Source organism: Chlamydotis macqueenii, chromosome 3 (assembly GCF_036417535.1).
Source record: "Chlamydotis macqueenii isolate bChlMac1 chromosome 3, bChlMac1.mat, whole genome shotgun sequence".
NCBI classification, from domain to species: Eukaryota; Metazoa; Chordata; class Aves; order Otidiformes; family Otididae; genus Chlamydotis; species Chlamydotis macqueenii.
In genome coordinates this window covers 96,551,258-96,577,918 of record NC_141558.1, presented here as the reverse complement: position 1 = coordinate 96,577,918, position 26,661 = coordinate 96,551,258, and the positions used below count along the sequence as shown (strand labels likewise).

General features: G+C 40.5%; 1 protein-coding gene across 1 annotated transcript in view; it reads left to right on the top strand.

Annotated features, from left to right (window-relative positions):
• Window positions 1-244: 244 nt before the first annotated feature.
• Window positions 245-26,661, top strand: part of SLC35F3 (solute carrier family 35 member F3) — a 171,804-nt gene continuing 145,387 nt past the window's right edge. The window contains exons 1-2 of the mRNA XM_086744221.1: window positions 245-470; window positions 700-929. Coding sequence (XP_086600347.1) covers window positions 418-470; window positions 700-929 — 283 coding nt within the window. The 5' untranslated portion in view covers window positions 245-417. The remainder of the gene's footprint in view (window positions 471-699; window positions 930-26,661) is intronic.

Sequence of the window (26,661 nt, the reverse complement as noted above, 5' to 3'; positions counted from 1 at the left end):
GGGCACCGGTCCCTCCTCGACGGAGCGGGGAGCGGCTGGGCCCGCCCGGGGGAACGGAGGCCGCCCCGCCCCGCCCCGCGGCCGCCAGGGGGCGAGCGGCACGGGCTCCCCCTGCTGGCGGCCGGCGGCAGCGCGCGGTGCGAGGGGCGCGGAGCGCGCCCTGCCCTGCCCGGCCCCCGCCGCCGCCGGCGCTCCGCAGCGGCAGCTGCTGTCCGTCCGCCTCTCTCCCTCCCTCCAGCCCTGCCTGCCTGCCCGCTGCTCCCGCCGGCGCCTGCCTGGGGACCCTCTGCTGCGGGAGCCGCTGCCTCCCCGTTCCCTACCGTTCCTTCCTTCCTGACCTCGTACCCGGCCGGTGAGCGCCGCCGGCACGCCCCGCCGTGAAGTCTGGGCGCCCCCCAGCCATCGCTGCTGCTCCCCATGGGGATCCGGGAGTTCCCCAACGGCTCCGCGCGGGGCAAAGCCGCCACCCTGTGAGTACCGCTGCGGGGTCGGGCCGGGAGGGACCAGGACGGGACACTCCACCCCACCCCAACCCGCCCCGGGGGTCGCTTTGGCGGAGGGCGGCGAGGAAAGTTTGCAGCCCTGCCGGCGGGGGTCCCGCCGCCGACTTCGCCCCGGGCCGGCGAAGGGCGGTGTCCCCCCGTCCCGTCCCGTTACCCCCCACCCCGCCCCGTCTGACGCCCCTCTCCCGGCCCTCAGAGGCATGCGGCGCTCCCCCGATGTCAGCCCCCGGCGCCTGTCCGACATCAGCCCGCAGCTGCGGCAGCTGAAGTACCTGGTGGTGGACGAGGCCATCAAAGAGGACTTGAAGTGGTCCCGCTCCGTGGAGGACCTCACCAGCGCTTCCGTGGGCCTCACCTCCATCGAGGAGCGGATCCTCCGCATCACGGGCTACTACGGCTACCAGCCCTGGGCCGCCAGCTACAAACGTGAGTCCCCGGCGCGGCCGGGCGTGGGGCTGCGAGGAAGGAGGGGAGCAAGCACAGGGGTTTTGCGTGGGGGCCACCGCGGCCGGTGAGCGTGGACGCGGGGGTATGGTCTCCTTTACCCGTGGGAAAAACTTGCCCCGCGGAAGCGCTCCCGCTCTCTGCGAGGAATTCTGCGCCCGTGTTGCGTTAGTCCTCGGGCGATTGTCAGCCCACGGGAGCCGAGTGCCGTGATCACGACAGTTACATTCGGTTAAGAAAATAGGTCAGATATTTGTCTTAATGTTGCGGACACATTCTGTGATGCTGCTCACCTTGTTTGTGACAGCTGTGCAGAAGCCCCAGTGCGTTCACACACACCCTGTTTTCACAAGTGATATGTTATCCGTGCGTCTGTCTGCTGGTTTGGGGGTCTGTCAGATTTTCACAGCACTTGACCTGAATGTTGTGCCTTTTCCTGTGTCGAACGGAACTGTTTCTTCCGTATGCCTGCACTTGAGGGAGAAACTTCTTGTGATACCGGTATGAGGAGAGACATAGCTGTATTCCTCCACATAACGTGATTTACAAATGTTACAACCTTGGGTGATTGTAATAGATCAACTACTATTTTTGCATTTTACAGCCCCAGTTTCTTGTCGGCCTTTCACCACTATGATGGCAATTGCGTGAATTAACAAGTTCTAAGAATGATTTACCAATTAACTGCAGTCGTAAAAATATTGTGGTTGTCTTAATGTCATTCGTAACATCACAGGGGTTGTTGTTGTAAAAAGGATCCTGCTGCAACAGAAATCATTGCTTTGCCGGGAAGACTGGCTCTGACAAAGTGATTGTTTTCATGTTGCGCTTTCCCAAGTATGAAGTGAAAATGTTCTGAAGTGTTTACTCGTGGATTATCTGTTTGGCAGTGTGCTTAATAGTGGAAGAGAAGGATACAAGAAAGTGTGGTACACAGTACCAGTTCAGTTTTTCTGTGAGGGCCAGCCCCTCCTGATTGCCTGATTTTAGGGCTTTACTGCTAAATATTCTAAGATTTCTTCTGTAAGAGCCTTTTATTTTTCTTGCTTGTGACAGAAATACCTGATATTTGCTACTTTACTGACAGGGAGCATGGGATTTCTCTAAGAGCAGTTCCACTGCCTGGATTGGGACCATTCCTGAGAGTAAAACTTATGCAGGTCAGTTCTCAGGATCAGATCATATGCTGATGCCAGACTGAGGTGGATGCTAGCGTTTCTGTCTGACACACTGACTAATAGTCCAGCTGAAGTCACGCTGAGCTGCTACGGCTGAACCTTCTGAAATAATAAAGGTCATGCTGGCTCCTCAATTATAGCCTATTTGTTGAAATTTATAACTGTCTGAAAAAGTTAATTGCAAGCCTAAGCCTGCTATTCTAGTTGTATTTTCTCTCATAACTTGTTCTGAATAACAAAATTACATACTTTAGTTGTAATGGTGGGGGAGAAGCATACAAAGTGTCTGAGTTTCATAAATGTATGTCAAAAAATAATAGGTTATATGAAATCATTGCCAATTGGAAATCTGAGTTGCTAGGAACGTAGAAGAGCACATGGAAGAACAGACCCTTTCTCTAGCTGGTATAGTACGGCGTGGCTGAAGCAAAACTGTGTTGATCTGCATCAGCTGAATAGCTGGCTGAATGCATGTAAATGGGGTCGGTCATTGAAAGTGGGGAGTCAACTTTGTAACAGATGCTTTGAAACGTCTTTGAATATTCCTTCAATCTGGGCTTAAGCAATTAGTTTTGGGATACAGGCTTTCCTTGTGGCTTTCCAGTTAGGAGGTTTAATTGGCCCAGAACTGTGAACAAACAGGTATTTATTAGATTCATATTGCACCCTGGTACTTTTTGTCATGCTATTTTGCATGCTTGTAGACATTCAGGTGCTGTTGGCACTCTGTAAATAATGAGTATAATTAACGGAGTGCATAAATAATGGATCTGCTTTCTGGAAAACAGGTCTGTAATCTAGTCTGATCCAGATCTCATCTGTCTCTCTCTGTGACATTCTTTATATTGTAACTGAATCACCTGTAGGGCCAGACCTGTTTTTTCACACTGGAGTGTATTCCTGTAATACTTTATTTAGATTGTGTATATCTCTCTATCTATGGGTAAAATTGTTTGAGACATTCAGAAAGCTTTTGCTAATTTTTTTTTTTTCTTTTTAGCAAAGCTCCATGAGGGAAACTACCAGAGATAGTCAGAGATAGTTGTTGCCATGACCCTAAAACTTGCTTGGAGACTAGTTTTGTTGTGGCAAAAAAATGACCATTTAAAACATACTGGGATACCTCAAGGTTATGGACCAACTCCAGTATTTTATGTAGTTATAAATTAGATGGAAAGAGGGAAGGAAGAAGTGAAGATCTCCTGAAGACACAAACTGATATGGATTGGACAGAATGAGAAGGGACTCAGCATTTCTCTAGGGAGACCTGATCCAGCCAGGTGAATAGCCCAAATGTTAACAGATGACATTCGGTTATCACAAATAGAAGCCTTGCGTTTCCTGAAAATGCTGAAATTACCTACATGGTTTCACATCATTACATCAGCTGGTGAGAGGGAGTAGTCTGGGACTGTACACAGCTCAGGGAAGACCTCTGCTGTTTGACTGCACTTGCAAACCAGGTTTTAGAAACTGGAATACTATAACATACTTCTGTGTTATGATGCCTTCAGAGAATTTAGGGGTACAACTCTACTGGGTTTGCACGGCAAGGTTTTGATAGGGGAGTGGCTTCTGTGAGAAGCTGCTAGAAGCTTCCCCTATGTCTGACAGAGCTAATGCCAGCCAGATCCAAGATGGACATGCTGCTGGCCAAGGCCGAGCCCATCAGCGATGGTGGTAGTGCCTCTGGGATGACATAGTTAAGAAGGGGAAAATGTTGCTGCACAACAGCAGTTGAAGCTGGAGAGAGGAGTTAAAAGATGTGAGAGGAACAGCCCTGCAGACCCCAAGGTCAGTGAAGAAGGAGGGGAGGAGGTGCTCCAGGCACTGGAGCAGAGATTCCCCCTGCAGCCTGTGGTGCAGCCCATGGTGAGGCAGGCTGTCCCCCTGCAGCCCATGGAGGCCCACGGAGGAGCAGAGATCCCCAGAGGAGCCTGTGGTACTGTGGGAAGCCCACACTGGGGCAGGCACAGTTGAAGCGGTTCATGGAGGACCGTCTCCAATAGGAGAGACCCCACACTGGAGCAGGGGAAGAGTGTGAGGAGTCCTCCCCCTGAGGAGGAAGGAGCAGCAGAGACAACGTGTGATGAACTGACCACAATTCCCATTCCCTGTCCCCCTGTGCTGCTTGGGGGGAGGAGGTAGAGAAAGTCAGGAGTAAAGTTAAGCCCAGGAAGAAGGGAGGGGTGGGAGGGTGGTTTTAAGATTTGGTCCTATTTCTCATTATCCTACTGTGATTTGATTGGTAACAAATTAAACTAATGTCCCCAAGTCAAGTCTGTTTTGCCCATGATAGTAATTGCTGAGTGCTCTCCCTGCCCCTATCTCCACCCATCAGCCTTTCGTTATATTTTCTCTCCCCTGTCCAGCTGAGGAGGGGAATGATAGAGCGGCTTTGGTGGGCAGCTGATGTCCAGCCATGGTCAACCCAACACAACAGCCTAGTGAAATACTATATAATATTGCTTGTTTCCTCTCAAAAAAGATTACAGAAGGCTCTGAGATGAGTAAGGAGAAAGAGTACAGACAATCTATAAAGAATCTCAAGAGTTTTGGCTGTTTAACTTAAAGAGGTTGAAACAAAAGTATGGGAAGTACTGGCACATATTGCTCAGGCAGATAGAGAATTTTTCTTCTTATTGTGTCATAAGAGAAAAAAAACAGGTGCACAGTCAATTAAGCTGAAAAGCCATCACTTAAAAAATGGTAGAAAAAGAAATATTTTTAAGAAAACACATAATTTGTTCTTGAGATCAAGAATTCAAGGGCTTATAATTGACAGCAGTGACAAGATCTAGAACTGTAGTAAGTTAGGAAAAATATGGGAGAGAAAATTAAACTTCATTAATCAGAATTCATATTAGCCCTTCTTAGGCTAGGAGGGGGCTGCTTCTGGAAGGTTTCTCGTGCTTTCCTCCATAGCATCTGCCCACCTTCAGGAGGAGGATAGGAGTGTGTCCTGATCCAGTCTGGCAGTTCTTATTTTTCTGAAATTCTCACTGTTGGTTTTCAGGGTAACTAATTATGTGAATAACTGCTCTCCAGTCTAAATCAAATATTCATATTTGTCCCATGGGGACTATTTTTCAGCATCTGATTTGATTTCTTAAATGCAAAGGCAGAGGGGAAGGAACACATGGAAGATGCAGTCAGATTGTAAAATCATACTCTGATGCAGCTATGTCAGTAACAGAGCTCAACATTTGTGAAATCCTACTATTCAACAAGAGGATGTTAATTAACTTTTTTTTTTAAATTAACACATAGGAATCAAAGAATTTAATTTAAAAAAAAACACAGAAAACTTTTACCTCTGAGTGACAGCCTTTTGGTTGTATGGAGGTCAAAGCATTGTTAGGGCTGTGTTAGCAGCGCTGTTCTCTTTCACGAAGCTTGGGTAAATTACCGTGATTTCTGCCTCTGAAAGCCTGTGACTTCAGTGTAATAGCAGAGACAAGTTTGGAGGTGAATATTTTGCTCCATTATCAGTGGGAATTAGGTTTCTAAATATTTTTAGAAGTATAGTCCCTAGGAGCTTTTCTGTATTTGAGAAATACAGGTGTCACTAAACTCTTGAACTGTTTTGCTGATCTGTATGGAAGACTTGTCTATTTTAATTCTTGTAGCAATTGGCAGGGTTCTTGTTTCCACCTGAAGTGTGCACAGCTAGCGCCCTTGCCAAACCTTCATTTTTCTCTGCATTAACCAGGTCTATTTTGTGGTGATTCAGTATCGCAGTCTGTCATTGTGTGATTAGTATTTTAAATACATTCCTGTGGGCTTGAGCCAGCTCTCCCCATTTTGCAATCTTTGCCTCTTCCTACAGATCACCTGCTTCTACTCCTTGTTTGAGGTGAGGGTCTGTCTTTTAAAGCAGGGACATAGAAATACCCTTAGCATGTGCTCCTGGATACAGACTTGTTATGGACAAATCAGGATTATAGGGGTCCCTCCCTCCTTTTAGATGCCCAGGAGACCACTTGGCCTCTCACTTTTATTCACTTACACTTCTTTGTCTGCTTACAGATGTTACTCTACCTGCAGAAAGAATATCAAGAGAATAGTATGTACTTCTAACTTCTCTCAGTTCTGTTTAGTAGGAGTTGGCCACAGTCTGTGGTTTGTGGCCTATGAGTATGCGTTTCTATGTGATTTTGATATTGTGAATAATTCCAAATTGTTCCAGTGATAACTTTTAAGTGGCATGCTGTTGTCCAGGTGAAAGGGAAAGATTGCGTCCAGTAACTGAAGTTTCTGCTTCTCCCTGCTACTTTAAGTATTAGTTTCATATTTCATATTTTTCATGTTTCTTCATAGTTATTTCAACAAGAACGAAATAAACCATACAGTTTTAATGCCCAGAATTTCAATGGAGTACTCATCCAACATGTAGCACAGTAGGTCTTCACCTGCACATGGAATTCAAGTGCTGTCACCAATATGAGTAATATACTGGAACACACTGGCTTACAAATATCCTGAACATTGCTCAGAAAGCAGAACCATCAGAATGTGAAAATGCCCCAGGTACTGAGCTTTGATAGCCTTTCAAGGTAGTAGTTTAGTGTTGGTTTTAGCTAATTAGAAGTATGAGCATTGTACCCTTATAAATATTGGGAGTATCAGTTATACAGCTAAAGAGCACTGTTTCCGGCGGATCACCAGTGTTCCTCTTTGTGATCTGCTTTTCATGTGCCGTTGAGTGCTGTGACTTTCGCACTCACTAAAAGCAAATCCAGTGGGGATATGAATATGGATAAAAATATTAATGCTTGAATTTTGTTCAAGTACTGGTTTTGTTTATTTGCATCTGAGTGAGAATTTAACTTATTTTTTGAGGTGATGTACAGGAATCTCCAGAAGTTCAAAGACAGAAGCTGAAGAACATTGTCTTGTCTGGGGAAAGCCATTTTTCAGGCCAGCTGTAAGCGATTCATTAAAACTGATTACTTACTTTCCAGTTCATAAATACTAAATGTAATGCTCCTATAACTAATGCAAGACTTGATGGTATTCTTCATGTTGCTGTTTCTGAGGTCAAATAATTATGTGAGAATCTCACTTTTCAGGTGAAAACATAAAGTAACCTCTAGATGTCTTACTCTGGGAGAGAAACTTGGATAGCTGCCCCAGGGTCAATCTATAGGTCAGCTCCTCCCCCAGAAGCTTAGAAGACAAGTAATACAATGAGCATTTATGTCTGGAGAAAGTAATTTATCTGCAGATCATGATTCCTACCTAGCCTTCATGTGATATATCTTGTCGTAGAACCTGCTTCCCTGAGCATTTTTGATTCTCTGATTATCTTCACTCAGCACACGTTATTTCATTCCTCAGAACATCCATGGAAGAAAAAAGATGCTGTGATTGCATATAAGGCCATAGAGAGCTGTTTGCTTTATGAAACACTCCATGAAACATGCCATCATTAAGAGGTATGCAGGGACGGTATTCCCTGATTTCATTTTCTTTAAACTTTGGCAAGCTTGTGCTGCACTCACCCAGCTCCCCTTGTAAAAAAAAAATATCTAAGTGGTTTCATATACCACTATTTTCTCTTGAACTTAAAATCATAGAATAGTTTGGGTTGGAAGGGACCTTTAAAGGTCATCTAGTCCAACCCCCCTGCAAGGAGCAGGAACATCTCCAACCAGATCAGGTTGCTCAGAGCCCCATCCGACCTTGAATATTTCCAGGCATGTGGTGTCTACCATTTCTCTGGGCAACCTGTACCAGTGTTTCACCACCCTTGTTGTAAAAATTTTCTTCCTTAAATCTAGTCTAAATCTACCTCCTTCTATTTTAAAACCATTACCCCTCGTCCTATCACTACAGGCCCTGGTAAAAAGTTTGTCCCTATCTTTCTTATAAGCCCCCTTTAGGTACTGAAGGGCCACAATATGGTCTCCTTGGAGCCTTCTCTTCTCCAGGCTGAACAGCCTCAACTCTCTGAGCCTGTCCTCATAGGAGAGGTGGTCGAGGCCTCTGGTCATCTTTGTGGCCCTCCTCTGGACTTGCTTCAACAGATCCACATCCTTCTTATGTTGGGGGCTCCACAGCTGGATGCAGTACTCCAGGTGGGGTCTCATGAGAGCAGAGCAGAGGGGGAGAATCACCTCCCTTGACCTGCTGGCTATGCTTCCTTTGATGCAGCCCAGGATGCAGTTGGCTTTCTGGGCTGCAAGTGCACATTGCTGGCTCATGTCCAGCTTTTCACCCACTAGTACCCCCAAGTCCTTCTTCTCAGGGCTGCTCTCAATCCCTTCATCCCTCAGCCTGTATTGATACCAGGGATTGCCCCAGCCCAGGTACAGGACCTTGCACTTGGCCTGGTTGAACTTCTTGAGGTTTGCACGGGCCCACCTCTCCAGCCTGTCAAGGTCCCTCTGGATGGCATCCCTTCCCTCCAGCGTGTCGACCACACCACACCGCTTGGTGTCATCTGAAAACTTGCTGAGGGTGCACTTGATCCCACTGTCCATGTCATTAATGAAGATATTAAACAGTACTGGTCCCGACATTGACCCCTGAGTTTGAGAGTCTCGTGAAGTTAATTTTTTTACCAAATCTACTTGAAAATTAATGTAAGCCCATATTTAATTAGTATTGTAGGTATATAATGAGACTCCTGCTTCCAGCCACATAAACTTTCTCACAATATATAGGGAGTAAAGTCATTTTCAAAAGATTCTCTTTTTCAGTGTGAGAAAATACACGAGTTGGAATCAAAATGAGATTAACATGGAGGAATAGAGCTACTGTATGCATGACGTCAGGGATTTCAGGAGGCTATCTGACTCCTGGATGTTTTCTCCAGTTTGCCAGGTTATCCTGGGAGCATATGTGAAGAGTACATAAAGACATCTTAAATCACTGCATTCCCACAGTTAACTTGTAAGACTTGTGGTCCTCTTGGAGGGTGCACTGTAGAATTTACCTCCAATTCCTGCTCATAAAATTACTTCCCAGTCTTTGGGAAGTATTATTTCATGAACAACTTATTTATTAAATGACTTATTTATTTGCTTTTCTTGTTTTGAAACAGAAAGAAAATAGTATCCTTTGCTATTACACCTTCATAATGTGTAGTTCAATATCTGTAGGAAATTCTTTGTCTTTTGCAAATAGTGACGTCAAGAGGTAGAGGGCTGTATATGTGTCCTGATTCATATAGGGTGAGAAGTAGTCTTGTGTTGTATAATATTTCTCCAAATGAAAACAAAAATGGGCAGTAAATCATAGAAGCATAAACAAGTATATTCTTTGTAGAAAAATGCATGGACAAGAAACACGTCTTGAATCTTGTACTAGGAGCAATACTTTGGACCTTCTGTTTCTGGTATGTGCATAGTAGAAGTTGAATGTCACTGGAAATCATTCTGCCAAACAATATTAGGCATTCTGTATTTATTTCTAAAAAAAATCAGAAAATTAAAATATTTTTGCATGGCATCTTTATAGGAATCTTTGCTATTAATATTACTTTAAAATGACACGTATATACCAGACAATGTTTTATTTCTGCATGTCAAATTATTTTACATCCTAGAGTAACAGTTCTATAAAAGCACAATATCTCTTGTCTACATAATAAAAATACATTGGAAGTGGGAAAGACATCAGAATCTCTAGAGTGTAAACCTAGACTCTTTTACGACTCTCTAGGTACTTTTCATTTCTTGATGAACTTATTGCACAGAGGAAACTGGGAAATGCACTTCCAATAGAGCACTTCTGGCTCAAAGTAATATATTATTCAGCTCTGCACTCATTCTCTCAGATTTGCAATATTATTATTAGAAAAGCTGTTGGGATGAACCCCTGACTCCAACCAAGCCTGTGACACTTTTGTCAGTAGCTTCAGTCAAGCCAGGTTTCACCCACCAGGCTTAGGTCTTTGAGTTTGCCTGTTAAGCACGCTTCCTTCTTTATATGCTGAACATCGGTTCCTAAGGCAACTGCATCCAATTACACCTACCCATCCATGGTCTTTATTGTATGTTCCTCAGCACTATTGAGGAGCTCTGTTTAAATTATAGAATAATTATTTCTTTTAATAGATGTGCAGTCTTAATTTTCTTCCCTCTTGAACTTGGTATTTAATTAGTACTTAACAGCTTGTCCCAATAATGGTGGAAAGCATCTACAGCAATTGAGAAGAGACCACTCTTTCTTCTCATTGCCTAGAAAGCTGACTACCCAGAGCCAAGTGCTGAAAGAGAAAGAACGTATATACTGTCATCTGCAGTTTTCGGTTAGGAATTAAGGACTGAGAAATATAACAGGGCATGCTACAGGATAGCATGGGATAGGAGAAGGTCCTTAGACAGGTCTGTTGCCAATAGAAAATTCATATTTCCCTAAGCCCAAACTCCCTCATTTTTGCTAAATGCTAAGGCATTCTTTGTGCCTTTCCACTTCATATGAGGACAAAGAATCTGCCTATACTAGCGTGGGGGACATCGAATGGGTCTGAGGCAAGAACCTTTTAAAACCGTAACAGAAAGGCATTCTACTTCATCAGTTGTGTAAGCTATAGCTTGGAAGGCAGTTAGGCTTTGATAGCCCTGACTCAATCAGCTGAGGAGTAAGAATATCTAAAACCAGACCTCTTTGCAAACGTAGACAAAGGATTGCGTGCAGTGGGATGGAATTACAGTGTTCCTGGAGAAATTTGAAATGCTAAAGATAACAAAAGGTTGTACGTGCAACTTAATTATTTTGGTTATTGTTAAACTATCCCACCACAAAGCCATGTGAGTGGCATACAGGATGCAGCTTGAAGAAACTCCTAGGTAAAGTTTAAAGTCCGTGTATTGAAGCTGGTTGATTGGGTTAGTACATTAACCTCTTACCTCTTTATTTTCAAAGACTGAAATTGTTCAGTCTTCGCACTGGTAAAACTCCGATAGAAGCTAAGAGGAATTTTGTGGGATTAAAAAGAGCAGCTAAGGGTGTGAAGGAACACTGCAGTCCTGAAGGGGAGCAAGTGTTCTGGTCTAACTGAAGACCAGATAACTAACTGTGATAGGTCAGTGAAAGCTGTGCAGTTTGGCAGGCTTGGACACTCACAAACCTCCAGAGAGTCCCAGCAGTAAACTAGCCGAAGTAGTTTTACAAACACAACATGCTATCACGAGGCCAGAGCCTCTTTTTCTATTGTAATGCCTTCTGCACTTTTGAAATGGAAGTGCAGAGTTTCTGGATCTAGTCCCAGCTTCCGGCTGAGAGCATTCCTGTTGTAGCTATCTGTTGATGTAAACACGTATAGTAAATTCACTTCCAGCTAAGAGCATTCCCCTTGTAAACGTTTAGTGAATTCCTTTGTTTTCTTCACTTTGTTTCTGTGCAGAAGGCAATTAGACATTAGGCATTTGTGATCCTCCAATTACTTGTAAGAAAATGATCCTTCTTATTTATGCTAGGTGAGGGCAGCATGAGAGCAAAGAAACTGCATTTCGATCTTGAGTGGTTCAAAACGGGAAGAGGTAAAACAATCTCAAATGTTGAGACAATTTGCATCTTGAAACACTTTTTTGGAAGGATGATAGTGGAACCTTAGCCAAAGTTGCATGTCCAGCTGTAGGAATTGTACCGGAGGAATAGGACAAGGGGTAATGATTTTAAGCTAAAAGAGGGTAGATTTAGATTAGACATAAGGAATACATTTTTCACAATGAGAGTGGTGAAGCACTGGAACAGGTTGCCGAGAAAGGTGGTTGATGCTCCCTCTCTGGAGATGTTCCAGATCAGGCTGGCTGGGACTCTGAGCAATCTGATCTAGTTGAAGGTGTCCCTGCTCCTTGCAGGGGGGTTGGACTTGATGGCATTTAAAGGTCCCTTCCAACCTAAACCATTCTGTGATCCTATGAATAAGAGAGATCTAGATCCAGACATTTAATATTAGTTAAACCTTGGATATTAACTGCTCTAGCTGAATTACTGTGCATTGAAAAATAATTGGAAGGTACAAAAACATTAACATATTGCAGAAAGGCTTCTTTCACTTGAGACATACAACTCTCAGCTAGGACAAGGTTAAACCAGTTGCACTGTAATTTGCTTTGTGCAACAGCAGCTAATTTTACTAAAAGAAAATTGTTTATATAAATCTGAGCTCAGTGCTGAAGCTGGAGAATTTCTCTGATGATAACCAACCTTGCAAGTCCTGATCTTTGTTGCTTTTTTGTTGCTGTTGATTTATTTCTAATAGGTTGAATTATTCTGTCATCTCATAAGGAAGATTTCCTTAGATATTTTTTAAGAGTTAAAATTAGAGCAATTCTCAACGATTATCTACTTTAAATAATATTTCTCAAAAAATTTTGCCTTTATAAGCTTTCTGGAACTAACTAATGAGTGACAATTAAACCTTGTAGTAGTTACTGTAAGGTAATGGCCCCTGCCTGTCAGTGTTTAAGAGGCATTTGGACAATGCCCTTGATACCGTGCTTTAACTTCTGATCAGCCCTGAAGTCATCAAACAGCTGGACTAGATGATCAATGTAGGTGCCTTCTAACTGGAAATATTCTATTCTATTCTGCTCTTCATCCCTCTTATAATTTTTCTTATGTTACTGTTACACCATTAAAATATTAAGGACTTTATCCAGTAACCAACATAATAACTGAAAATACCCATGGATGCAAGTACAACGTCATGCATCTGCTTTATATTTGAAAGATAGGTCTTCAGTGTTTTTTATTCAGTTAAACAACGAGGGAGCTGTATTTCCCTGGAGCTACTGAGTTCCAAGGAAATGTCTCTGCAGCTACGTGATAGGCAAGTTTCAAGCCTACAACATTATACATGAGTAACTTAAGCTGTGCAGCAGCTGGGTGTCTAAAATTATTTGTTTGTATATATTAACTTTTAGGATGTTAATTATTTGTATTGCCCCAAATAGCTGGTTTCTACCAACTGTTAATGTAAAATTTAGTTGAAAATACTAATTTAATATTCTTCACAACATAAAATATAATTTTTTTTTGTCTTCACTAATTATAGCGATCTAGAAGATTTCATCATTGCTATTATGTGTACATTGTAGGGCAATTTGTGTGTGAGTAAACCAAACATTTTTTTTCTGTACAAACAGAAATAATTCTATTCTGTGTCAAAATACTTCAGTCCTCATAATAATTTTGTTCTTCTCAACACAATAATTAGTCTGGTTTTTATTTGTTTTCATCAATCTGATCTTGCCATTTTTCCAGAATGTAATATAATCCAAAGTAATTCATATGTGCTGAACAATTAAGTTTGACACAACGGACTGTCTATAAGGAAAAATCCTTCTGATAGTGTTTCTTTACAATTTATTTTATCCAAATTAAAAACTGTATAAATTAGTGTTTTGACAGATGTTTGATTTATTTGAGAAAAATATATTTCTTCTGGTAATATTTCTGAGTGAGCAATTAAACATTACAGCACCATGTTGTGAAATTAAGTCTTTGATATCTTGTTTGCAAGAAGTACCATTTCCTTAAGCATAAAACCCTCTTCAAACCAATATTTAATTCATTTTGTTTCAATTCATTCTCCATTGATTTCAGTGGAGTAAAGTACTACTTGAGCAACAAAAGCTTGTAGAATCCTGCTTAAAATAAGTGACCCGAAAAAGACAAATAAAGACAATTAAGAGCTGTTGAGTTTGGGGGAAACAGCATTAAATTTTCAAATACCTAGCTGAAAAAAAAAACCAAACAAACCAGATGTCCTGGATCCCAAATGGAGCATGTGACAAGAAACTGTAGTTAACAATTTTTTTTGTGATCAAATTTAACTCTGGGTCTGGTTTTTGGAAAAAGGAAAAATTTTGTCACATACATGTCTTATATAGACTTACAGAGTACAAGAGACTTACAGTCTCTCATGTAGACTACAAGTCTTTGTGCTCTATATAATCCTCATCTTGAGGGACTGTCATCTTTAAGGAGCCACTATTAACCACATTTTATTTGCAAGTCATTATCTGTGATTTGAACAAGTGGAATGAGAAGAGAGGGAGATAAATTAATCTTAATTACTGGGAGGTGAGTCATGTGTGAAGTTGTACTGTCCCTTTCTGCTCCCCAACCACTGCCCTTTTTGCTCAGGTGCTAGATTTATCCACTTCACGTGGGAAGTGAAGAGCAAGGGAGGGTTCTGTGGTGAAGGTGATGCAAAAGTTTGGACAAAGACTCCTATAAGCATCAGTACAAAATACTCTACACAGCTTTCTTTTTCTTTTTCCTTCCTAAAAGACAAATCACTTCATTGATGTGATCTACAGGAAAGACGGGGAGAAACTCTTCAGCAGGACCTGTTGTGATAGGACAAGGCGTAATGGTTTTAAAATAGATTCAGATTAGACATTAGATTTTTACGATGAGGGTGGTAGAACACTGGAACCGGTTGCCTAGAGAGGTGGTGGATGCCCCATCCTTGGAAGCATTCAAGGTCAGGTTGGACTGGGCTCTCAGCGATCTGGTCTGGTTGGAGATGTCCCTGCTCCTTGCAGGGGGGTTGGGCTAGATGACCTTTAAAGGTCCCTTCCAACCCTAACCATTCTATGGTTTTGTGATTCTACAGTTGCAAGTCCTCTGCAGATATGTTAACTCATTGTCTTATACAACTACAGGCAAATAAGAATCAGTCTTACTAGTTGAATTGCACTGCAATGTGGCTTGGGTAGCCGTCTAATGGCCTTCCTAGTGTAGACTTTGGCAAGGAGAGGAAATTGGCAAAGGCAAGAAAAGGAAGGGTACCAATTTTTATTCTTAGATCAAGCATACCAGTTTATTGGTGTTTCAGATAATAAGTGCCAGCTTGCAGCAGCCTGGACAGCTAGAGGTAGTCAAGCTTCAATTACCTAGACTGATTTTGAAGTTCTGCGTGGTTGGGCAGAAGACTGAGATTTCCAAAAGTTTCAGTGAGTCTAAGTTCAATTTACTTCAGTGAGGGTTAGATGCTCAAATAGAAGGGTCTGCTCCTTAGATTTATCCTACTGCCTTGGTCTTCATTTTCTTGTTAGTGAAGCTTCTCTAAGATGTAGCATGGCATCTGTGATTACCTGAATGTCATTCTTCTCTGAGAGGGACTTTGCCTGATTTGGCACCACATTTGATCCGTAGGTCATTGTTTCATCCCAGGTCCTCAACTTCTTCATCTCTGTTTTCTGTACCCCAGTAACCACTTCACCCGTCTTTTCTCTCAACTGCTGATGAATTTTTTTTCCTCATCTGTTTCGGTTTCCCATCTGTCACTGTTAGGTCTCTTTCTTTCTTCTGATAGCCAGCTCACTGCTAACTGCAGTACTATTCAAGACAGATCAAGATCAGACCTAAAGGGAAAAGATACCCAGAAAGACTTACAACACCCTGCACATTGGTATGCTCAAAACAAAAACTGCAATCATATACTGAATTTTCTATAGGAAGCCAGAGGCAAGGTGGCCCGTGTCAGAAAGACAGTTCTTAAAGCAGTCTGGGGAAAATGGAGCGGGGAGAGGCTGGGAAATCGTACATTATACCAGTTAATGTTAGCATTTAAAAGGAGTGAGGATAGGTTTGTAAATGACAAAAGGATTTTTGAAATTGCTATCAAACTAAAAGTCAAGATTTGTTTTTATGCTTTGCAACAGGATCTGTACAACTCCTGGGCACCAATACAAACATTAGGAATATAAAGTAGTATCTGTAGTGCAGAGGAATGTATTTCCCAATCTGTTTGTGCGCAGTCAGTCATCTCTAAGAATGAAATGTTAGTACGTTACATCAAAGCCCTCTGCGTCCTTTAAGCCAGCCTTTTCTGAAGAGCCTGGGCAGGCTGTTTGGCCTTCCCTCAGAGCTTGTGCAGGTGAAATGAGAAATGTCAGTTCACAAAGCAAATGTTGGTTAACTCATGAGTTCTGGTTTTGATAGTTATGATGTGCTGGAATATCCATATGCATGTATGTTTTGGCAGTAACAGAACAACAGGGATAAAATATGGAAATAAAAGGAAAACATTCAGAATCAATTTAGTAAATAAAAAATACACAGCAAAGTAAAATATAAAGTAAAAAAGTTGTTATGGAAGCATGAGTACGTGGGTGAGAATACCATATGGGGCATTGGATTGCGGGCAGACAAATTCTCATCTGATGTGAGTTCTGTGAAAACTTGAGAGGAAATAAATAGTATGAGAAAGACATTGAAGAATAGCAAAGACATTGAAGAGGTCATGAAAGCTTCAAACAGGTCTAGAGCTAGAACTAGGAAGAAAACTAGGCTCCTGCTGAAAATTTAAGAAGTGTCAAGAGTTTGTTATCTTTATATGTTTCTCATACTGTTATTTAAATAGATTATGAGCTCAAACATTAACACATGAACCAACTGTACCCCCAGCATGTTTTGGTAAGAGACAAGTGCTAGCTGGGCTATGTTAGAATTGTTATATTGTTTTGTTTTGTAGGTAGGCAGAGAGGAGAATGAAAGCAACTTTATCTGAAATAACAAAAAAAAATGAGACACCCTAGTCAGAAATTACCTTTGCCTATAGCCATGTAAGTGCTAAAGAAGAATACCTAGAAGATTTATTCAAAATAAACATTTCTCTTTCTCTACTATATCCTAAGCATCTATAATAAACAAAAATAGTGGCCAGATCTTGGTTACGCTTTTTGCTCACCTGGTAGTAAAGGGCTATAAATTTTTGTTCGAGTATTTCTCTGAGTTGGAGATTCTTTGGCCAGCAAAATAAGCTGTTCCTGATAAGGGACATGGAAGAGACCACTTTTCCGCAGAGAGTAAATTCTGAAGGCAGGAAAATGAGATACAGTTGGATTATTTTTGTACAAGCAGCAAGTCCCTACATGTAATTTTCTGCTGACACTGTTTAGACTAGCCCAGACCTGTATCAGTCCAGGATCACAGGAATGGAGAGGATGGAGTAACATACTGATGTGGTCTGTGGCATCTCCAGATGTGCTGTCTTCTAGGAATTTGGCTGAGAAAGGTACCCTTTTTTCCCCCACCTCCTTTCCAAAAAAAATTATCTTGAAAAGGTAACAGTGCAATCCACAGTTCTCTCTCCTTCCCATGCTTAGTGGCTGAGCCTATACGTGTGCAAAATCACACCTATCCAAATCAAGATTGTAATCCTGAATTACGGTGCTCTGTACTTTTTAATTGTTTTAAATATAAACACATTGGTTTAAACATGCACAAACCAAATGCATGTGCGTGCAGTGTTGGGATTTAACAGTGTTACCTTGGTGAAAACTGTCCCCCCCGAACAGAAACAGTTCAGTTTTCTCCTAACAAGTACCCTGAGAGAACATTATGTCATGATCTGTGCTGACACGTTTGGATGGTTTCCTTACATTGACTGATTGTTCTTACAGCTCATTTTCCCCCTCCCTTTCTAATCATTTAATTCACTCGCTTGTATAAAGCCCATTAGTTTTGCACTGAATTTATCATCTGTATCACAGCTTTGGATTTGTTCACCAAAGGCATTTCACAGAAGTCTAAATTAAGCCTTTTCTACAGTTGCAGCAGTGAATATTGTAGTTTGACAACCAGTTATTTCAAAGTGCATACAGCACTCCTTGAGTGGTGTTCAGAGAGAAATGGAAAAATGAGGAAGGGAGTTTGATAGAAAAGTCAATGTACTATGCTGAAATAAGGTAAACCTGTCCAGGGAAAATATAGAGCGAAGGCATCAGAAAAGAATTTCGTGGTTTTTTTCCTATGACTAAACCTTAGTCTGTTTCAGCTGCTGTGCTAAGAAGTCTATTAGCACCCACAATGTATTTAAAATGGCAGAAAAGTCACTTGCCTGGATACTCAGTAGAATTCAGAGGCAGATTTTTTTTTTTAATGCAGAAATTCGAATGTGCATTGAAAAATTATTTTAAATACTGCAGATAATTTGTGTCGTTCATGATGCGTAATGTTGAGCAGGTGATGGATAGACTCAGCGTAATTTGAAAAAATATGGCTATACACTCATAATAAGGAAGTTTGGGTTTTTAAATGACTACTTATTCAGTAAGCTCTGGGATCCACAGGCAGGACGCCATAACTGAAAGATACCCCTTCAACTAGTACATTTGAGAAACCTGAAATCAGATGTGCTTCTTCTGGGCTGGTACTCCTGCAAATCTAGACTTTCTGACACTAAGATGTAGCCCATTACCACTTACAGCACTTCTTGCAGGGGTGTTACTAGCGGATAGAAACATAGGAATTGCCACAATTGGTATGAGTTGTGATCCATCTAATTGTTGTCTGGCCTTTGAGAGAAAGCAAGGTTAGGCAACTCTGAGAAGGTGTTATGAGAGAACCTCTCCAGAACGGTTGGGTTTTTTTTTCTGATCTCTAAGAGTTAGCTGGTAAAAATAGGAGTTAACATACTTAAATTCTGGTTTTGAATGTTTTGGCAGCTGGTGTCTTATAGGTGCAGATACAGCCTTAAAATAATCCAACAGCTCAGCTACATGTATTTAAAATGCAAGATAAAAAATACTGTGCCACTTACGGTAAATGATACAGAATAATTCTCTTTGGCTATGCAAATAACAATGGGCTTATATTGGTAAGGTTGTCATTGATTTACTTCAGAATTCTCAAATGTCTGAAAAGATAGAACACAGTTAGGGGATGACAGCAAGTTGATAATGAAATGTTTTGCTAAGCAGTGAGCAAAGATTAGCTACCAATGTGACTAACAATGAATAAATATCTGAATGTGGTATCATCCCCCTTTATGTCTTATACCTTAGGAAACAAACTTGTCTGAAATAGGAAGACAAACAGGTGATCCAGGTAAAGGAGTTTAATCTAAAGTACTTCTATATCATGAAATTGTAGAAAGCAACTATACAGATACCTAAACATCCCGTATAGTTTTGATGAAGGACAGGAAGATTAGGAAGGCAATTTCTAATTTTAAAAATTATCAACAGAAGATAGATTTATGTGTAAGTTTTTTTCTGAAACAAGGAGGCCTGTGTAAAAGTCCAACTGCATGAAGATTTATTTGGTTATTCATCCTCGTTAAGCAAAACTCAAACTGGTCACATACTTAAACTGTTGAAAAGTGCAGTTAGATTTTTGAATGTAAAATGTAAGTACAGATTTACTTAGTCTGTTTCACAATAGCATCCTCTTACAAGTTTGACTTGATATCTTTAATGGAGTTCGGATTTTCAGTTGTCTGTAAGTGTACTCCACTGTAAGACAACTCCATTGTCTTATAGCGTTATTCCTAACCAGTGACACACAGTGCTTTAGAGATTTGAAAAAAAAAGAAGTGTAGCAGCTGCTTAAAACCAAAATTTCCATGTCTGATGATAATATCAAAAGTGAATTGCCTCACGTTAGTCTTACGGGTATTTTCAGTGTAGGAACTCAATAAATTGTTTAGACAGATGTAATGAGTTTAAGAGGCTTACAACATGCTTCAAGACTTTAGCAACTGAACAAGGAAATAAATAAGAACTAACTCCTGACAGACCATTAATTGAGACTGACATGCAGTCATATGCACGTGTTGATACTCAGTGGATTAAAAGTATCAACAGAAAATGACATGTAAATAGCAAGCGTGGCTAGTAAAGGAAGGACACTTGTATTTATAATGCCTGTAAAATGTTAGTAGTTCAGAACTCTGAGCTAAAGTGTTTAATTCCAATAAAATTGAAATGCTTTTTTAAAAAAAAAGATAAAAAAACAATTACGAAGGAAGCATGAAGAAAAAAAACCTCGTTATTATTGATAATTAAGTGGAAACACTTTTTTTCCCCAACATTATAGCACCTGCAAGGTCCACTCGACAGTGTACTGTTCTGAATGACCCAGACTGTGCTGACCATCTTCTTCTTTGTGAGGAGTCTGTAGCACAACATTAACCATCCAGTGGTGAGAATTAAGATGGATTTTGACTTGTCCTACCACACATGTTCCCAGCAATGCCTTCTTATTCCAAGATTTACCACTGTGCATTGGCCAGGAATTCCTTTTTGCTGGGAAAAAAATTGCTTTGGTATAGTGCAAGGAAATTTAGAGCATGATAATATATTTAGACATGTAGATACTTTTCATTGCATGTTAATATTATTGTTATTAATTTTATTGACCTAAAAATAATCCATCAAACCCAAGTAATAGTCACTGAATGTGCCATAGTAAAATGAAAAAAAATAGAAGAAACTTTCGACCTTACTGATTCTAATATACAGGGATTTAGTGCACATTGAAGACAGAGATATGTTGACCTTGAACTACAAGGAATGTTACCAGATCAAACGTGTGTTGAGAATGTGTTGTAAAGATTTCTTAAAGTAGACTAAATGAGGGAGTCTAAATAAAAGCATTTACCTCAATAAATTTCTCGCTACTGGAAGAGATGAAGAGTTGTGTGATGAAAGGGTAAGGAACTAATTATTATAGCATCCACAGAGTTCTCTAGCATTTCTCTTATTCAGGGTTTTATTAAGGCAACCTAGAATGGCATTGGTTTTGAATCTATTTGTGCATTGCTGAATTTTCTTTTTAAATAGAAGTGTATAGCTCGAAGTCTTGTTATTGTTATGTTTTCAAATGTATTTGCAGCATGTTATGCCTAAACGCTTTCTCCCATGCTAGGTTTTTTTCACATCTTGGAAGCACCTCTTCAAAATTTCTCTTCTTTGTTATCTAGAAAAAAAACCTATAACCTGATAACAGGAATGGATTTTGAATTAATATTTGTATAAATATTATAAATAATAGTATAATATAATATAAATAATAATAAATATAAGTAATATAAAATAATATATATAAAGTATAAATATTAATAACTTATGCTCACTGATTGTACTGCCAAGGGTCAGCATGGTTCTCATCTGAGTTGAGGAGGCTGCACACCTGCAAACCAGTCAAGCAACGTGTGCTGTGGAAGGAGGGACTACGTGTGGTTTGATGTTTAATGGCCACTAGCTCACAGACAAAGCATTTGGATTCTCCTGATTTTGCTGGAAAAAAGACATCTGTAGTAGTTGTGTAAATGTTTCTTTTTTCTTTAACAGAAGAAGGCACTTGAGAGAACCTTCCTGTTTATAACATCTATAAATAAGAGATGGGGTGTTTGGATTTGCCATAGAAGTTTGTTAGATAATAACTAGCAGCAGAATGCTGTTCTCTTTTCATCTGTGTCCTGTGGGATGGTTTGGGACCTTTACATGCTAGCTTGGGAGAGATGTGGTGCTCACACTGTGACATGAGTGATCTCAAGCTGGCATGAAGCCTGTAACTATCACCTGTGTGCTGCTCTGCAACTTGGATCTTTCACAGATTTTTTTTTTTTGTTGTTTCTCTGATTCCAAGGTAGCTAATGCATTCAGAAAGATGATAACTCATTAATTACCAAGAAGTATTTGACGACCAGTGTTCTTTCACAGGGTGGAAGCGTGACGTGCAGGACAATAAATCAATAGCGGCAAGCCATGTGCAGCACAGACTTTGAGAGATAAAGTGGCCAGTGACAGGATAGAAAAGAGTCTTATTTTTTTTAATACTCAAACTGAAGCCATCTCTGCATTCTTCATGAGTTTAAGTTCAAGAGGGAGGGAACTACTTGCAGTGCTGTTCTTGGCAGGGTTTTTTCTTAACACCTGGTTAGCTGGCCTGTGAACAGGTATGTTCAGGAAACAGCGGCAACCCAATGAGGGAAGTAAACAACTTGAGTAATGGCCTCTTCCATCTCTGGTTATTGCTGCTGATGCATCCCTCCTGTGTGATTTTTTTTTTTTCCTCATGATTTAATTTTTTTTTTATGCATTGCACAAGAAAGGGAGCACACTGCAGCAGGAACGAACTTCTAGGAGGATTTATTTTCTTGGTGTTCACGCTTTTCAATGTGACAACATCTGCAAGGAAGGCGTTTCTCTTCTATGTCAGCCTTAACTATCCACTGTACCATATGGTTGAAGCGGATACTTCTCACTGCATGTGCAAGGATTTTAGTCTTTTTAGGGTAGGGATATACCTACTGATGCAGTTTAAAAAGAGCTTTGCAGTGATGAAATTGTGCTTCATTTCAGAAGTGTTCTGCCATAACAACGAAGAGAGGGAGATTCTGCTGGTCCAGACAAAACAGAGTGACTTGTGTCATCAGCAGCACTGCATTGCATTTTCATCCTTTTACAACAAGGATGGGATTTGCAGAAGCCTAAAGCAGACCGGACATTTCCCATTGGTTTTTAGGGGACTGTGTTGTACATCTCGCTTGTGCCTTTGGAAGTTTATTGACTGACCGCACTTTCTTAAACTAAATTGAATCATTCCTCAACTCCAGCTTCAGTACAATGGGTTCTTGCCTGAATCTTAGGATTGTTAGCGATGGACATAGTAAACTGCAATAAATTTTCTTTTCTTTATATAAATAAATAACTTTCATTTTTTAAAGTGCTTTGAAAAAAATCCTTTATGTATAAGTAAAGTCTCATTATGAAAATGTATGGGACTTTAGTTATGCCTAAGCAAATACATTATAATCTATTCAGATAATTCCAAGTGAGTTTTTTAAACTATATCAGTGTAACAGCTTTACTGCTGAAGTTTTAAGAAATGTCAGTCATGAAAGAGGTGGAAGTCCTTAGCTGTTTAACCAGGACTGGATTTTTTGAATGGCTGAGCCTCCTTTTGGTATTTGTAGTCTTTTCTGGGGGAGAAGAACGAATTTTCCCTAGATTGAATAAGTCAAATGAGTAAGCTTAGAAGCTGAAGATCAGATTACAGAACCAAATTTCTTTTCTGCTCTGTGAATGAAGATGCAGTGTGTGGTTGGGTTCTTGGGATTTGGTTTGGTTTTTTTTAAAGAATGTACCAGCACTAGGCACTTGAATGCAACAGTGACTGGACACATATCATTACCATAGTTCAGTTTTTTACAATGCATTAATTTCTATGCAGAGTGAACTGTTTTAAAATTCAAGATATGTTATGGCAAACTAGCTTTTTGCCCCAAAGAATCCACTTCACTTAGAGTAGTCTAATTATAAGTAACAAATAATTTTATTCTGGTTTTGCAATGTCTGTATCAAGTTGCTGTTTTTGTCCAAAACCACCATGATAAAACAGTAACATATACAAGGTTAATCATCATTAATGTCAAGCAGCAAGAGTATTACTAATTAAGAATCTGAGTAGCTTACATCACTATTTAAATAACTGTATGTACTTATATGCCGTAATTTGTTTAAAACGTGACAAGTTTTAATTTAAGAAAAACCCTGTATGATCAGAACTATAATCCAGCTTTCATCTGAAGAAACACTAATTAGTTTAAGATAATACAACATGAGAAAAATGGAGCAATGTTAGAAGCCTATAAAGATGATAAGTTATCTGATCTTTCTCATAGAGAAAGATATATTCATAAGATACTCAATCAGGCAGCAGTTTTCAAGCAGCCATAAAAATATGGTTTGGGTTTCTTAGTTTTTCTTTTCTGCATCCTTGTAAGGTTATGGGCCTCACTGACTCAGGATATATGGAAGCCAAAAAGAAACAGGATGTATTTGAGATGGAACAAGACGTTTATGGGAATGGATGTGTTGCTGGTGTCGGTCTAGATGCCACCTCTAACTCGATGAGTCCAGAGATGCCTGTCTGCTGAAACATATGTGAGAAGAGTAGTCATGCTGTGCTTGCTCATGCTGTTTCCCGTACTTTTCACCAGGCATCTGTTGTTGGGCGCTGATCATACTGGTTTTCCCCATTGGGACAGATGCCAGCTGTGCCTTAGCAAACAAATCCCCTTCCTGTCCCTCTTTGTGTTTTATTAACAAAAATTAAAAGAGGAGGCTTGAAGATTAATTAAAAATGTGAAAAGAGAGAGTTGGGAAAGGTTTGGGCAGACCACCCGTGCTGCTCCCTGGAGGCATCAGAGGAGCTGGATGAACATCGCCCTGTTCATGACAAAATAGAGGAATTCAATCCTTCACCCTTCAGCAGTTCTCCTCCTGGACAGTCCCACACCTTGATGGGACCTCGGATGGGGAAGAGATCTATAAAAGTGCAAGGAGAAAAGTGCAGCCATTATGTTGAGAGATTGTGGAAGAACTGGCAGAGACGCCTCAGCCTAGTTGCATTCAAAGTACCCGTGAGGGCTCCCTTTGGCTGCTGAAGGGACATCTCTCAGAGCTTCCATCACTTGTGCTGTGGACATGCTGGGGCAACAACCCTATGGAGGAACCCTTCAGCTCTTGTCCCCCGTGGCTGTGGAATTAGCTCAGGGTCTGTGCTGGCCCACTCCCAGCGCACTTGGGCTGCCTCCCAGTGCTGAGACATCAGTTCGTGTTTGTGTGGGACAGAAGAAAAAGGAAATGGTGTGAGCAGGGCACAACCACACAGAGGTGTTTCCAAAGAGCTGTTCAGAGGGAGCTGCCTGGAATTCATGTGTCCCAGTGAGGAGGAGTGTGGGTGATGTCCAGGCAGAGTCACAGGGCAGAGGTAGGTGTTGCTTCTAGGGCTAGGCATCACAATAGTTGAGGAGACTTTGCTTGGCTGCAGGGGTCTTGAGATGGAGAAGAGAGTTGCCAGATTCAGGGCAGCAATTGTCTCTTGGAGCCAGCAGTGGGGAATGTTGCACGTGGGATGCTCTGTGGCAATCTTGATCGTTTAAAACTGTAGTCTTCTGTCTCCCAGTTAAACTGGAGTCAAATGACTTAAACTCATTTTGCTTCTTCTCTTGATTACTGATCCTTATACATAGTCATGCCTGATCTTCCACGGGTAAACATTACTGGATTTGAGACTCAACAGTGAAATCCAAGGAAAAACAGATTTTCCATGCATACCATCCAAGCTTCATAACCTCTCCATCTCAAAAAGTATTTTCTGCCTCTTTTTTTTTGTTGTTGCTGTTATTTTTTTTTCTTGCTCTCTATGTAAGAATGGTCAGGAAGACCAAGGCTGGTTGTTTTGGTTGAAGAACCCTCTGAAGTACTGAAGGAATTTGTTCACAGTGAGAGATTATCCCATCTGTTGTCACAAGTTTATATTAAACAGATTTCAGCAGAAATGAAAAGTAAACAAAAAATTGTAAATAACCTGACTTAACATCCTTTTTCTTTAATGAGAAGCTACAAAAGTCAGAAGCCACTGTCCTTTATGCTATCATTATTTCATGCTTTCATTATTTTTCAGTTATCCAGCAAAACATGAGGAATCTAGAGCTATATTTAATGTAAGTGAGGAGAAACACCCTTCATGATCTTTCATTTAACACCTTCTTCTAAGAAGCCTTCGTTGATTGTAAAGAAGGAATAAAAGATACCAGCATCTTTTTGTTTGCTTTCTGCCGTGTTAGTCACCTCTCTACCAGTTTCTTTTTGTCAGTACCTGGAAATGTTTCCCTTTCAGGCTAAATTGTGCAGGTGATTTTTTTTTTTTTTTCCCCTTGGGAAGAGTGGTTCTATAGGTAAGCTCAGATAGATTCCAGTGTTGATTTACAGGACAAATACCTTATTTCATTATGGTTTTGTCTGGGATTTTGTGACGCTACCTATTTTGTTTGTTGGCTGAAGCGACAAATTCAGCGATGACTGTTATCACTGCAGTGCTTGTGAACAATGAGAAAAGTTTGGTTTTTGTTGAAAGGCGTGTCACAGTTTGGATAAAAATATCAACATTTCTGGTGATTGCTTAGATGTATGTGGCTTATCATCAGTTTTTCTATACTGCTAAAATATAATCTGTGACATTATTTGGTTTAATAAGAAGAGAAAAAATGCAGCAGAACAGTATATCTAGTTAACTGCTATGATTTCTCATTAAATTATTTGCCTTTTGTTCCCTTGGTTACTACAATAAATTGACTGTGAGTATATATTTATCTGACATTGGTTTTGTTCCTTTTTTCTTTTTTAATATTACTGCTCTGTTGCTCTATTTTATGTTTCTCCTAGCACCTTCTGTTTGTCTGCCACTGCATGTTTCTCTCTTACGTACAGCATGGGTAATTTCATCTTCATTAGCTATATGGGGGACCTAGGATGTAAGGTTTCTTCTACATTAACAAGGAAAGACAGGGCCATCTCTAATTCGAACTAACTTTTTAGGTGATCTATTGAATTACTGAAACAAAAATAAACTTTCTCTTAGACTTTCACCTGATAGTTCCTGTCTACTATTTTCCTTCTTTTTCTCTTAGTCTAACTGTAGTTCTGCCTTCTTTGTTTCCTTTAATGTCTTAAAACCTAGAGCTTACTGGGTAGTTTTTTGGTTTGATTGATTATTTATTTTACTTTATTTTATTCTGCAGGCAATGTTATATGCATAGAGCAGTTTTCTTGTGGAAGCAGTTAGATATGCACCTAAATCTGTCCTGTTTCAGAAAAGCACATACATACTTATCCTCTTGATCCTAGTGAATATTACACATTATGGCCACTCTTCTATTGCTTTTATCTTACAGACTTTTCTTCAGAAACTGCCTCTGACTTTAGGATTTTGTTGTTAATCTTAACTCTCAATACATCTGTGCTAATAATGCAAGCAGAAGGTCTGACCCG